At 38.8% G+C, this 14,384-nt stretch overlaps 1 protein-coding gene across 1 annotated transcript in view; it reads left to right on the top strand.

The window, feature by feature from the left end:
• Positions 1 to 11,468, top strand: part of rac3a (Rac family small GTPase 3a) — a 31,619-nt gene extending 20,151 nt beyond the window's left edge. Inside the window, exon 6 of the mRNA XM_072242740.1 lies at positions 9,946 to 11,468. Within this exon, the coding sequence (XP_072098841.1) occupies positions 9,946 to 10,076 (131 nt within the window). The 3' untranslated portion in view covers positions 10,077 to 11,468. The remainder of the gene's footprint in view (positions 1 to 9,945) is intronic.
• The last annotated feature ends 2,916 nt before the right edge of the window (positions 11,469 to 14,384 follow it).

The raw sequence follows: 14,384 nt of genomic DNA, 5'->3' as shown, positions 1-14,384 counted from the left end.
CCATTTTTTTATATGTATAAAACTACAATTATTTATACATTCTTAAGTACACATTGAGATGATATAAAAGGAAAATAAACATTTAAATAGATAATTATGTACTGTGGTAAATCTAACCTATTAGGCTAAGTAATGGAATTAGTTGTTAAGAAAAATGGTAATAATAGTTTCCATATAACCCTTCTGGACCATTTCCACTGGTCCAAAATGTTGTATATAAGCCTATGTATCAACCATTGTAGGTGTTTATATCCTAATTTGTTCATGCTTGCTCCTGCCTGCAGACATAATTATCCAATCCCTATGTACTTATTTACTTAATTTTTTCATTTTTTATCCCTTTCCCAAATCTTTCCCTTTACTTGTGTTAATTCTCTATTTTCCAAAAGAAAACAAAAAAAACCAAACATTTAGACTAGGGGTGCTTACGTTAGCAATATTACTGTGTTGATGAGAAGGGCAGTATAAATCATTAGGAGAGTCATCTAAAGTCTGCTCGCATTGGGGTTATATATTCAATCCATTTATTCCAGATTTGATAAAATTTTTCTTTTTGAGTTCTCAGGGAGTAAGTCAACTTTTCCATTTTAAATATTTCCAAGATAATTTCGTACCAATCTTCTAATGTAGGTGGTATTGGATTTAGCCATTTTCTAGTGATTGATTTCTTACTTGTCGCTAAGAGGGCCTGCAGCAACCTTATATCTTCCTTCTGTTCAAGAAACAATACATGCCCCAAATAGAGCGTCTCAAAGTTCAGAGGTATCTGGGACCTAAGTATCTAAACTAATGTTCTATGAATACCTTCCCAAAATAGACTTAATTTAGGGCAATCCCAAAAAATATGAAAGTGATTTGCCTCCTTGGAGCCGCACTTTCTCCAACATATCACATTTGTATCTTTATATTTTTCCTGATATGGGGTCTTGAAGTATCTTATAATGTTTTTCCAACAATGTTCTCTCCAAGTCAAAGAATTAGTCGAGGACCATTGAAAGCTGCAGATTTTCTCCCAAGCCTCCTCTGAAAGTACCAACCCCGCTTCTTTCTCCCACTTCTCTTTAATATACAGTGTATTTACATTTTTAGCATGGGAGAGTGCATTATATAATCGAGAAACTGATTTACTAGGTATTGAACTGCAAGCCGAATTCAGAATCTTGAAAAATTCTAATTCTACTGTTGATAGGTCTGTATATCTACAACTCTGGTTAACATAGTTTCGTACTTGAAGGTACCTAAAAAAGTCATTATGTTCTAGGCCATGTTTGTCCTGCAGGATTTGGAAACTTTGTAATACTCTTTTATCTATAAATGAGAGGTAGGTTGTAAGACCTTTCTTTATCCATAGCTCAAATCTTTTATCTCCTCTGTTGGGAAGGAATTCGGTATCATATGCACACCATCTAAAGAGTTTTAACATGTTATTAATTCCACATGAATTAACCACCTTCTGCCATACTTTTAATGTAAGATTTATCCAAGCGTTTTTAATTTTTCCAACTGGGCCATCAATCCTTTGTCAGCTATTGAGGCCTGAAGAGGAAAACTGTCAACTAATCCAAATTCTATTTCCTTCCATCTAGCCTTATATTCTCTATTACACCAATATAACAGAGGGGTTATCTGTGAGGCATAAAAATAATTTCTCAGGCAAGGAAGAACTATACCTCCTCCTTCCTTCCCTAACTGTAAGGTGTTATATCGAATTCTAGGTTTCTTTCCTTGCCAAATGAAGCGGGAAATCCATTTGTCCCATTCCCTGAATTGATTATCATCCACCTCCACCGGTAAAGTATGGAAAAGATACAGTAACCGAGGAAGAATATTCATTTTTATAGTATTTATCCTTGAATTTAAACTTAAAAAGGGGATAAGATTCCATCTATGCATACCTGCTTTTATCTCTGAGATTAATGGCCCATAATTTACCTGTGACAGTGTTGAAAGATCCTTCGGCAGGGTTATTCCTAAATATTTTAATGATTTAGCTTCTCACTTAAGATCATATGTATCCTGCAATTTTTTGGATGGTGTATAATTTAGGGACATAACCTGAGTTTTCTTTACATTTATTTTATAACCTGATATTTTCCCAGGATAAAATTCTATAAGCTTTACACAATGTGATGGAACAAGATTTGCCCAATCCTCCTTTCAAATTTGCTCAAGCTGTGCCCGGTTAGTTGGGGAGTGGTGGTGGACAACAGTCTTGAAGTCTTGCCAGAGGTGTTTGATTAGGTTAATCTCAGGACTCTGACTGGGACACTCAAAGACGCCAATTTTATTCATTTGAAGGCACTCCGTGGTTGCTCTGGGAGTGTGCTTTGGGTCATTGTCTTGCTGAAAGACTGACTTTCTCCCCAGTTCAAGCTTTCTAGCAGATAACATATTTTATTCAGGATCTCTCTGTATTTAGACACATTCATTTTCCCATCATCCTTGACCAGATTTCCAGTCCCCATTGCATGATGCTGCCTCCACCATACTTTACAGTAGGGATGGTGTTACCTGGCTGACGTGTAGTATTAGATTTACATGACACATACTACTTAGTGTTGAGGCTACAAAGTTCCACTTCAGCCTTACCTGACTGCAAGACCTTCTTCCACATCTGTACAGTATCTTCTAAGTGACACTTTGAAAAGACTTTATAGGCAAGGATATGCTTTCTTTTTTCTTCCTTGCCACTTCTCCATAAATACCCTTTTTTGTGCCAGGCCTTGGAGGTTGCGAACCCATGAACCTTACCTCCAATTGCAGCCATTGACTTCTGCAGCTCACTCGAGGTGACTGTTGGCATCACAGTAGCCTCTCTTGCAAATGTCATTCCTCTCTGGTGACTAAAGTTTAGAGGAGCAGCCTGACCTAGGCAGTGTGGCTGTGGTTTCATACTTTTTCCACTTTTTCACGATGGACTGCACTGAGCTCCGAGGTATGTTCAGTGCCTTTGAGATAGTTTTGTACCCTTCCCCGTGTTTTGCTTCTCTGTTAGCATTCCCCAGACTTGTCTTGAATGCTCTTTTGTTTTCATTTTGGTTTGGTCTGTTGAAAATCTACTATACTGTTGGATCTTAGAGATGGGGTACAGGTTTCCCCCGCTATCCGAAGGTAGAGCGTTCCTATGAAACGGTTCGTAAGCCGAAATGTCGTAAAGCAAAGAAGCAATTACCATTTATTTATATGGGAAAATTTTGTGAGCGTTCGCAGACCCAAAAATAACCTACCAAATCATGCCAAATAACACATAAAACCTAGAATAACAGTAACATATAGTAAAAGCAGGAATGATATGATAAATACACAGCCTATATAAAGTAGAAATACTCTTCCACAATCATTGCCGGCACTGTTCTCCGTAGCGGAAATCTCACGCAAGTGCTGTTGGCAAATACACGGCGCAAGCGCTCTCCAGTAACCTTTAAGCTATGAAGCTGCCAAATCATACCAAATAACACGTAAAAATACACAGCCGATATAAAGTAGAAATAATGTATGTACAGTGTAGTATCACTTACGGGAATCGGTTCAGCACTGAGCACACTGATGATGGTGTGTTAGACTGAGTCGTCGGAGTTTGGGTGGTGCAGTGGCCTCCGGGCCGCTGAGCGATATATTGCCGCAAAGAACGCAGGGGTCCAGCGGTAGCCAGGAGGTACACAGCACATCTTTAAGAAAAAAGCCGAAACAAGCATGCTAATTAATTAGGTGCCGCCCGTAATTGTCGGCCCAGATCAGTGCCGATTTCCAATTGCATCGTCTTCTTAAAGGTGTGCTGTGTGCCTCCCGGCTACCTTTGCATTCTCCGCGAATCGGTATCTGTCCGTGGCCTGGGGGTTGGAGTGGTGAGACACTGGGGTGTCATCTCATCGCCTGTTTCCATTAGAGCGGGCAGCTCATCATCTTCTATCTCTGCCCACCTCAATGTCGAAGGTCGAGGTTTGTCATCTGCTGTGGCTGATGTGGAAGGCTTGCTTGACTGCTGAGCCTCGCGCATTTTTCTATCACACAGTTCTTTAATAAGGACTCAAACCATCCTACAAGTATCCTCTAAACCGACGTATCCTTTCAAAATTAATGTTGTACTTTATCATAACTCATTCGGTTTCCATTGTTAGCCTTTTTTCTTCCAATTGCATCAGCTCTTCATCTGTCAGTCCTTGGTGATGGGATGCCAAAACCTCTTCAACATCATGTTTGTCAGCTTCCACAAGCCAAATTCATTTTGTCCTTACTTCGTTCACCACGATCAAAACGCTTAATTATGTCTAGTTTTACCGTAAGTGTAACACCCTTACGAGCTCTTTCAGGCTTTTCTGATACCATAGAACTCATCTTGCAAACGGCTGCTCAGAGGCACGTGTTAAAGCAAAGCAGTTCCGAATCTGGGGGAGGGTGCTGCCTTTTATCGCGCACTGATTTTTTTTGGACGCTGATTTTTTTTTCGTAACACTGAAAACACCTTCTGAAAGCGAAGACGGTACTAATGTAGGTCTTTCGTAACAGTGAGGTTTCGTAAAGCGAACGTTGGAAAAGTGGGGGACACCTGTATCTATTCTTATGAATTAATTGAAAACTGGTGATCCTCCAATTTTCTACAGCAACAAACTGGATGAATTGGTAAGGCAATATATTGCAACTGAGGAAAGTTGGTGTAGTAACTATAAAGGGAATGAATAGGTTTTCAGCCTCTCAGTTATTGTTTTAAATTTTCAGTAAATTGTTGACAGGTTTTGGAATTTTTCCTTTGCTTTGACCTGATACAGAATGTTTTGTAGATTAGCTCAAAAAAAGTCCTGTTTCCAATCTATTTTAAGTTTAAAAATGAGGTAGTAAAATGTGAAAATGGTTGTGGGGGTTGAATACTTTTTCAAGGCACTGTATTAGTACAGTGTAAGATGAACCTCTGCAAGGATGACCCTGTCTAGTGGACAACCAGTATGTTTGTTAATAGCACCCAACAATCAGGGCTTTTTAAGATGGGTGAAAAGAAAGGTATTGATTCAGGAATGGCAATGGTAAACAATCAAGCATTTTTATTGATAATTGCTTCATAACTTTTGTTACAAAAAAGAGGTCTAACAAACCAATATTGGAAATAGAAGTAGAATGTGGTAGATTTCCTCAGTGCACTGATTGGCTCTAAATTTAAAAATGTACGGTCGTTAATATTCCAGGTGTAAGTGATGAATGAATAACTTAAAGATTTATTAGCCTTTCCTATTACCACTTCAGAGTTCCTCTTTGAATTGTGGGCTACATTGTTTAAAGCCATACATTTTAGCAGACATTTATATTTAAAAAAGCCTGGTTGAATGTGAGGAATAGTTTAGATAAGAATTGCAAACATCCTTGTAGAGCTTTTCTACATTGTGGTCTATGCAGATTTTGCACTGACTAATAATCCCTAGATTCTTACTAGAAATAGATTGTTATTCCAGCATTGAGAAATATAACCCAATAGTAAAACACAGTTTTGAGATCACTATACAATCAGCTCTATTCTCTTTTGTCTAGAATTCAAGTTTAATAAATGGTTTGCTCTTAACTTTTTAGACCTCAATTTGGTTCCATTGACTCAGTGAACATCAATGAAGAACAAGAAAAAAATAGATGATATTGGTTGTGAAACCATTTTCATTTTTATTATTGAGACAAGGACTAAGAGGGAACTTCCTTACTGCAGATGTGTTTCTGAGCATGGGAACTTTCCATTGAGTTGTTCTGCAATTAGCTATTTTCTACGTGCACGTGGGTTTTTGTTTTTGTGCATTGCATTTGGATACAAGTTTGCAGTTCTTTTGTTACTGAACTATCCAACGGTTCAGCCAACTGGATACAACATTCAAACTTCCAACTAAACAAAGACTAATAAAAATCAGGAAGGGTACGGGTACAGTACAAGCCACTGTGAAATGGCCTTTTGTGACACGAAGTTAATCAGGTCAATATAACCTGTGGCATTAAGATTCTGTTTTGCCTGGATTCTGTCCTATTTACCACTGTGGAAAGAATTTTCTTCACCAGGGAATGGCAGATGCTTGTAAAATTGAAACCTGAATGGCCAAACAATTTTAGAACAGGGCATTTTCAAGAACTTCCAATAACAAGCTTCTTTATTCTTCCAGTCAGTATACTGCTGAGTAAAATAATTTTTTAAGAAACAATTTGGAATCAAAAGCAGTTTCATAAATTTCTTTACATAATGAAATTGTCCCTTAATATTTGTCTGAGAGGAACTGCATCCTTTTATGTAAAATGCACCAATTTCAATTTATATTGTATTTTTCTGATTAATCTTGTGCTAATTACAAGGTAAAGTTTTCAGCAAAATAATGGAATACAAACTCCAGACTCCCTTGAGAGACCCCAAGGACAGTAAGCACCAGGCAACAGAGGTTTTACTTCCTGAATACTTTTGAGTGTATCTTATGGATTTTGGGCTGTTGATCATGAAAATCACCATGAAATTTCTCTATCACACACCATGTTTTTGAAATTGCCTGTATTTGTTATTTCAGTTCATAATTCAAGACAATTAAAGCATTGCCCACAATGTAAGCTGAAAATTTTTCTATCTTGTCCAGGCATGCCTGAACATGCTTAGGCAGGGTTGATGCTGCATGTTTTAGAAAGGCTATGAAAGCATCATGCTCACACCATTCTATGCATTGCAATTACAAATATATTGGTTTGCAATCACCTTGATGCACATGCTCTTTGCATCATACTGTGTGTACTTATTATAATAAAGTAATTTTATTTTTAAGAGTATTTGTGATACCAAAATGTCTTGCCAATGTTGCAATAGCTGTGATACTTCCTGTTATATTTGTAACGAGTATACGCTTAAATCTCAAAGACGGAGCATGACTCTTCTTATTAAGAAAGCCTATGAGCTCTACTTCGGGTGTAAAATTGGTGACTAAGACAAAGCCTGGGCTCCTCAGAGTACACAGAAAACAGTGCCATTCACTGTCCCAATGATATGGCGAGATCAGAAGAGTCATGTGACAGACTGCTACTTCTGTCTGGCCAGTATGTCTGTTTCTCTGCTAAAAAGAAAAAAACCCATTGAATTTCCCAAACTTCAGCCATGAGACCTGTGCCGTATGATGATAGTCTTCCAGTACTGAAGGTACCAGAGACATAGAGTCTAGAGGAGGCAAATGAAGATGCCATGATGCACAATTCAGGAATGGAAAAAGATACTGATACAGATTTTGAACCCTTTATGTCGAGTGAACCTCATCTGATAACTCAATCTGAATTAAATGACCTGGTTGGTTACTTGGGTTTGTCAAAGGCAAAAGCAGAATTACTGGGTTCAAGACTGGAAGGGTGGAAACTGCTATTACCAGACGCAAAAATTCCCTTGAAGGTTTTCGATATTTCAGACAGATGTTAACCAAAATAACTAATGCCAAGATTAAGGAAGGCATTATTGTTGGTCCACAAATCAAACAGGTCATCAATGACAGGCAATTGGAAGAATTTCTGGTAGGACTAGAGAAAAAATCGCATGGAATACTTTCAGGTATGCTGTTGAAAATTTTCTTGGCAACTACAGAGCATGAAGCTACATGTAGCTAGTTGGCAACATGCCTGGAGCATACAAAGCCATGAAGTACAACACGTCAACCCACACAGAATGCTGGATGAACTGGTCCTGCAGCATCCTGTGTGTGTTACTTGAATTTCCAGCATCTGCTGATTTTCTCTTGTTAGCGAAGTACAACATATGACTAAAGGCTCATTTCCTGCATTCCCATTTAGACTTCTTCACTGCGAATGTTGGTGCTGTCAGTGACGAGCTTGGTAAAAGGTTTCACCAGGACATTGTTGTAACATTGAGACATTTTGCTATCAAAAATATTCCTTAAAATACAAATACTCTATTATAATGAGTACGCACAGTATGCTATCCGCATAGAGCATGCACATCAACATGATCGCAAACCAACATGCATGTAAATGCAATGCATAAATCAGTAAGCAGTTGTCCTTACTCCCAGGGCTGCCTAATGATAGGGAGGGCCTTGTTGTACTGAATGTTGAGAATAACTTTAACTCTGTGACTAGATGATCCTAACAGGTTATCCTTGCCAGTATTGCTCTAAATAGTAGTGTAAGCACGTTATACTCTGGCTCAATCCATTGGTTTCAGTGGTCAGTAATCAAGATTATCTTGAATTGCTGCAAAGCCAGGTAGTTCCGCTATCCATGTAACAGATAAAGGTAAGTTAGTAATGAACTGGAATAATGGACAAATGACTGTTGGCATAATTCACACAGAGAAAAAGAGTAAAAGTATGAAATAACCTGTATTCCTATTTGTGTAAAGTGAATGATCATTTGTTAAAAGAATGCTTAGCAATGTATAGTTTTGAGATGCAGGAATACCTATAATTACTGATACTGAGTTTCTGTTGTGAAAATAAAGACTCTGCATGGTCCTGGATGAGGTTTGCACAGAATGAAAGAGGCCTTTGTTTTAGCAACTAAGAGAATTGCAGTCCATTGTCAGTTCTGCTCGGAGGGCACAGTTGACTTTTATTGTCAGCTCGTGAGAAAGTGAAGAAATCTTCCACTTCCATTCCCCTGGGAAAGCCTGCCAGTGTTGAGCTACTTTATGTTTCCTTGTTTGTGTAGGCTATTAACCTCATTAAGTGTACCCTCCCCCCCCCACCTTCAAAACCAGGCTCAAATAATAGTGGCCATCTTCTGCCTTGTGAAAACAAAAACTTCTACAATTAAATGGATACAGTTTGACATCACCTGTAAAGATTTATGAAGCACTGAGTCTCTTCTGCCATTTTGCTCTGTATCAAAATTTATCATTCGGATTTAAAAATAAATTTATTGTTTTGCAATTTCAAACTTTTATCCCCCTTTGCAAACATATTAGAAATTCTGATAGTGGGCTGATACCAGAAAGCTGTGTAACAGTCCATTCTGCCATTCTTTCATTTTTGTAAGCTGAAAAGCAAAACAAAACTGCAGTGCTGAAAATCTGAGCTAAGGGCATAAAATGCTAGAAATATTTAGCAAATCAGGCAACATCTATGGAGAGTGGAACAGAATTGACATCTCAGACTGATGACTCTTCGTAATTTTAGTGCTGGTCACCATCTGATAGGTTTGTGTATTGGCCAGCTAAGGTTGTCAGAACAGTATCCAATAGTTGAAAATCCAAAACCCAGCGATTTCAAGATTGTGACAGACAAGTTGAGCGAAGTCAGAAATAAAACTAAGCCATATTTTCAACTGGGTAGTTGATTGAAACAGCATTTCAAAAAAACACTTGAATTGCCAAGGGAGAGAAAGCTACATGCCAAGTGCTGTTAAATGGGGTTGGTAGAGATCGATACGTGGTTGTTGGCATGACTGGTAAGCCTAAGAGGCTGTTTGTGTAGTGTGACTCTGGCAAAGGTATCGTAAATCAGTGTAATGAATCCTTGGAGTTCACAGCAAGGAGCATTCTAGGGTTGGTTCTTCAAGAGAAGATGCTGTGGATTTTTACACGTAACGGGAATGGGGGACCACAGGGTAGTGCAGGAGAGAGAAGCTGAGGCAAAAGTTGAGGCATGATCGTTTTTTGAACGGCACAGCAGGCAAAAGAGCATCAAAGGCACATTCTTTTTTTTTTCTCCATGCCATATATGTGTGTCTTTACCATGACAACTGTGATCTGTTGAGATTCTGATTTGCTGTCAACGGCATTTTGACAAAAACTAAATGTATACTTAAAATATTTGCACTTTTAAATATCTGCTCCCTAAAGTTGGAAGGTCTATGATACATCAAGATCGTGTATAGGTAACCTTGCATATATTGCCCACCTGGAAACTGGGCAAATAGAAAAGCTCAGTAATGAAAGCACTGGCATGGAGAACTTGAACATCTGATGTGATTTGCATTTTCAAAGTTGTTTGTCCCCTGCAGGTGCTGTGAAGTATCTGGAATGCTCTGCTCTTACTCAGCGGGGTCTAAAGACGGTCTTTGATGAAGCAATTCGAGCCGTGCTGTGTCCACCACCTGTAAAAAAGCGTAGAAAGAAGTGCACTGTTTTCTAGGAAGAGGCTGTCCAAGAACCATACCTTCATGGCAACGCAATCTGCTGGTATTTTATCCAAATCGTGGCCCTGTGTGGAATGAGACTGCAGAAGAGAGTGTTCTTGTCGCCTCTCTTGTTGGAACAGCTAGCCTTGAGCGTCAAGTCCTGAAGTCAGTAATTACTCTCTTAGCAATGTGTTGGATTTTTAATGTGAGGCAATGTGACCGTCTTCATGAGTGGACTCCATTTTGTTTTAAGCTGCAGTATCCCCACTTTTGGTAGTTTTATCCAACTCAATGCAGTGATTGCCAAATTTATTCTTCCATTGGAATCAGTATTACTGGGTCATTTCATCTTTGTGATCTTAACTTTTTGATTTTTAATGTGAAGCTAGACTATATGAAAACACGGATTTGGATTCTGTTAATCTACTTTATCTACAACTTCACTGCCAGAAAGCATGATCCCTGATTGTTATTCTGTGCAGTGGCTGTTTAGACCTCCATAATCGGTTCACTGCCCTTATTGGTGCTGTGTAATATTAGCAGGAAGTTTAGACCTATGCATAGCAGATCACATTAACAATTATTAAAGTCTGGACTCCTGTTGCATTGCCATTTATTGTGGCAACATTTTAAACATTGTTTCAGATAAGCATTTAAATATTTTGAGCCCCTCAGAGGACATGGAAGTTTATTAAGATTTTTGTGTAAATTAACTTTTTTTTTGCACATTTTACTTTGGCTTTTTTCTAACTACATGGTTACAGGAAATCAAAATGAGGGATACTGCAGTGTTAATTATTGTAGACATACTTATGACCTTCCTGTAAGTGGCTCTGATTAGTATGGGATCACTGAGTGCAGCATGGGTAAAATGCAAATTTAAAGGGGGAGGGGGGAAGGGAGGGGAAAGGCTTGTGTATGTGAAAGACTTGCGTGATAAAGGCTTTCTGCTGGTTATGTAAAGTCGGTGTTTAACTGTTCTATTCATTAACTTTATTACGGCACTAGCAGACCTATGTTATGACAGATAATTGATCAGGGTTTCTCCATTCCACATATTACATAGGAACTGCACATGCAGTTTGTAATTAGCAATGTGGCATTCACATGCTCCAGCTGGTACTAACAAACCAGTTTTGCCAACATGCTGTCTTCTCTTCATGTGTATCACTGGCCTGCATGATTTGACCCCTAATACTTTATTCTAATATAACATCCCAGCCTTAACCCAGTGAGAGTTCTGGCACTCCCAGAAACATCATTGTTTATTTTTGTCTTGTTTTTTGTGATATCTTAAATGCATTCATACAAGTTTGGAGATTTCTAATGATACATTCTCAAGGTGCAAACTCTTGAACCAAAATTGTGTTTTAAAATGAATTTCATTAAATATTGTAGTATCCTCATTACCTTGATTGTTTTTTTTTTATTATCTTTGTAATGCATATGTTTTGATTATATTTCAAAGATTCAACTGAAAATAGCTCTTCATACCACACAGGACTCTTCAGAATCAAGGCACTTGCATTCATGCCAACTATCAAGAATCTATCTAGACTAATATTTTATCACCAGTTGGACTAGAATTGAGATAAACACAACCCCAAAGCATAAGGAAATGTAAATAATTCAAGCAGAATAATTTTGAAGTAGCTAATGATTAGACAGTAACTACAGGATGCAGAGTAGTAACACGGCAAGCTTAGCAAGTTTTCTGCTGCAGCAAAACCTCAACCACAAAGGCTGAGCAACACTATTGTGGTGATAATTCTGGAAACACAAGGGATTCCACCATGACTGTCATATTGGTGTTGGATTCCAGTCCAGAAAATAAATCAACACTACCTAATATAAAGTGAAGAGTTTTGCAACCCAGAGCAGTGTTTTTACTCATGATCTTGTTTGCTCTTTAAAGAAACACTGGAAGCACAGCATGTCAGTCCATCTCTGTTTTACCAGTAAGCCCTTCTTACTCTTTGTGTTTGCTGTGCCAAGTGTCATTTTACCTCCACTGCTGGCAATGCTAACAAACAACTTTAAAGAATAGTTCCTGCTGAGTAAATCAGCATCTTCACGTAACACTACTTTCAAGTACGCTGTTGCACCAGTTAGCTCTTGCTGGTTACGAGAAAGATGGTACTGCCTCCTAATGGAGATATTGTAGCATAATCTGTAACTATGGAAATGGAACAGTTACATGGAACTGATGTAATACAGACATAACATTTTATAAGAATCAATCACTTCTGGTAGAAGATCATTTTAGAGGATTGCTTTTTAAGGTTTAATGTGTGGTGAACATACTGCTTCAGAAGTTCCTACATTTGACTGCAAGAATCAAAAACTGCTTTCACTACATTATCTTATGCCTTACACATCACCCCTGTGCATTCTACAATAATGACTGAGCTTCTCTTTAGCTGCCACTTCAATTCTCAAGCCCATTCCCATCCTCCTTTGTCCTCCCACACTGTTCCGGAACCCGCCTCGTACTCCAAAAACATCTTATTTTCCATCCAGGCACCTTGCGACCTTCAAGACTCGATTCAACAATTTCAGATAAACAGCCTTTCCTACTTGCATTTGAACTGGCCAGTTTGGGGGAGGGGGGGGAGAAAAAACACAAAGTTTGATATCTCCCCCACCCCCCTGCAGTTCTTGTGTACTTTAAACCTCCTCCAAGCAATTTAGCACTGATTTTATAAAAATTTCAACCACTCTTGGTGAATTCCAAAAACAAGGCTACATCACTTCTTAAAAGTGTGTGAATAATCTCATTTTCATTTCTAAAGTCAGATCTAACCCACTCATTCTCTCTCAATCCATGGAATTCATCGTGCCAAGTCATTGGGTATATTGAAAGAGGAAGTTGTTAAGTTTTTGATTAGTAAGGGTATCAAAGGTTACAGGATGAAGGCAGGAGAATTGGGTTGAGACAGATGATAAATCAGCCATGATGGAATGGCACAGAAGACTCTATGGGCGAAATGGTCTAATTCTGTTCCATTGTCTATGTTCATCCAATACCTCGGCAATTTTTCGTTTGGATTTCTAGTATTTGCAGTTTGCTTTCAGACAATTGTTATCCATGTTGTCAGTAATTCAGAAATCAGATTGCATTAGAACCAAAACTGTTATAAATGTTCATGAACCTATCTGATGCAACATTCTTTAATTGATTTTCTTTTAAAACATTACTTATAATGCTAACTCTTTGTAGAAGTTAATCAGACTAAAGCCCACAATCTTATTTATTTATTTAAATTAATGTAATACACACAAAATGCTGGAGACCTCAGCGGGCCAGGCAGCATCTATGGAAATGAGTAAACAGTCAACGTTTTGGGTCAAGACCCTTCATCGAGACTGGGGAAAAAAGAGACCAGGTTAGAATAAAGTGGGGGAAGGAGAGGAAGAAATACAAGTGATAGGTGAAACCGCGAGAGTGGGAGGGCTGAAGACACCTGGGAAGTCAACTGGTGAAAGAGATAAAGTGCTGGAGAAGTGGGAGGTAGGGGGGATGTCATAGGACAGGCCAGAAGGCCATGGAAGAGGGAAGTGATTGGCAGGAAAGGAGAAAAGATGAGAGGGGAAATAGAAAAGGGGAATGGTAAAAGAGAAAGTGGGGGGGGAGGACAATTAACGCATTCGAGAAATCAGTGCTCGTGTCATTAGGTTGGAGGCTACCTAGATGGAATATAAGGTGTCGCGCCCCCCCCCCCCCCCCCAAACTTGAATGTGTCCTCATCACTGCAGTAGAAGAGACCATGGACTGACATGTCAGAATGGGAAGTAGAATTGAAAAGTTCCTCTAGCAGTTTGTGTTTATTACTTTCACTTCCAACACCTGCAGATTTTCTCATTTGGGATTCTATTAATTGAGATACATCGAGGAATTGGCCCTTTGAGCAATGCTGCCCAGCAATCCTTCGATTTTAATCCTAGCCTAATCACGGGACAATTTACAAATACCCAAGTAACCTCCCAACCCAATACATCTTTGGACTGTGGGAGGAACTGGAGCACCCGGAGAAACCAATGCGATCATGGGGAGAACGTATGAACTCCTCACACACAGTGTTGGGAAATGAACCTGGGTCTGTGGTACTGTGAAGGGTGTTCTAACCACAACACTACCATGTTGCATTAAAGACAGAAAATGGGACAGTCATTCAGCATGAACAGGAGCATTAGAAAATGTGACACACTCCAGCATCATTATAGCATGAAGGTCACAGGAATAAACAGTGAAATATCTGAAGTGAACCCTTTGCAATGTTAAAACTATTTACAACTGGATTAAACAGAATTTTCGTTTTACA

The sequence above is a fragment of the Mobula birostris genome, chromosome 24, assembly GCF_030028105.1.
Source record: "Mobula birostris isolate sMobBir1 chromosome 24, sMobBir1.hap1, whole genome shotgun sequence".
In the NCBI taxonomy this organism is placed as follows: Eukaryota; Metazoa; Chordata; class Chondrichthyes; order Myliobatiformes; family Myliobatidae; genus Mobula; species Mobula birostris.
The sequence above is the reverse complement of the archived record's forward strand: the minus strand, read 5'-3'. Positions and strand labels throughout refer to the sequence as shown.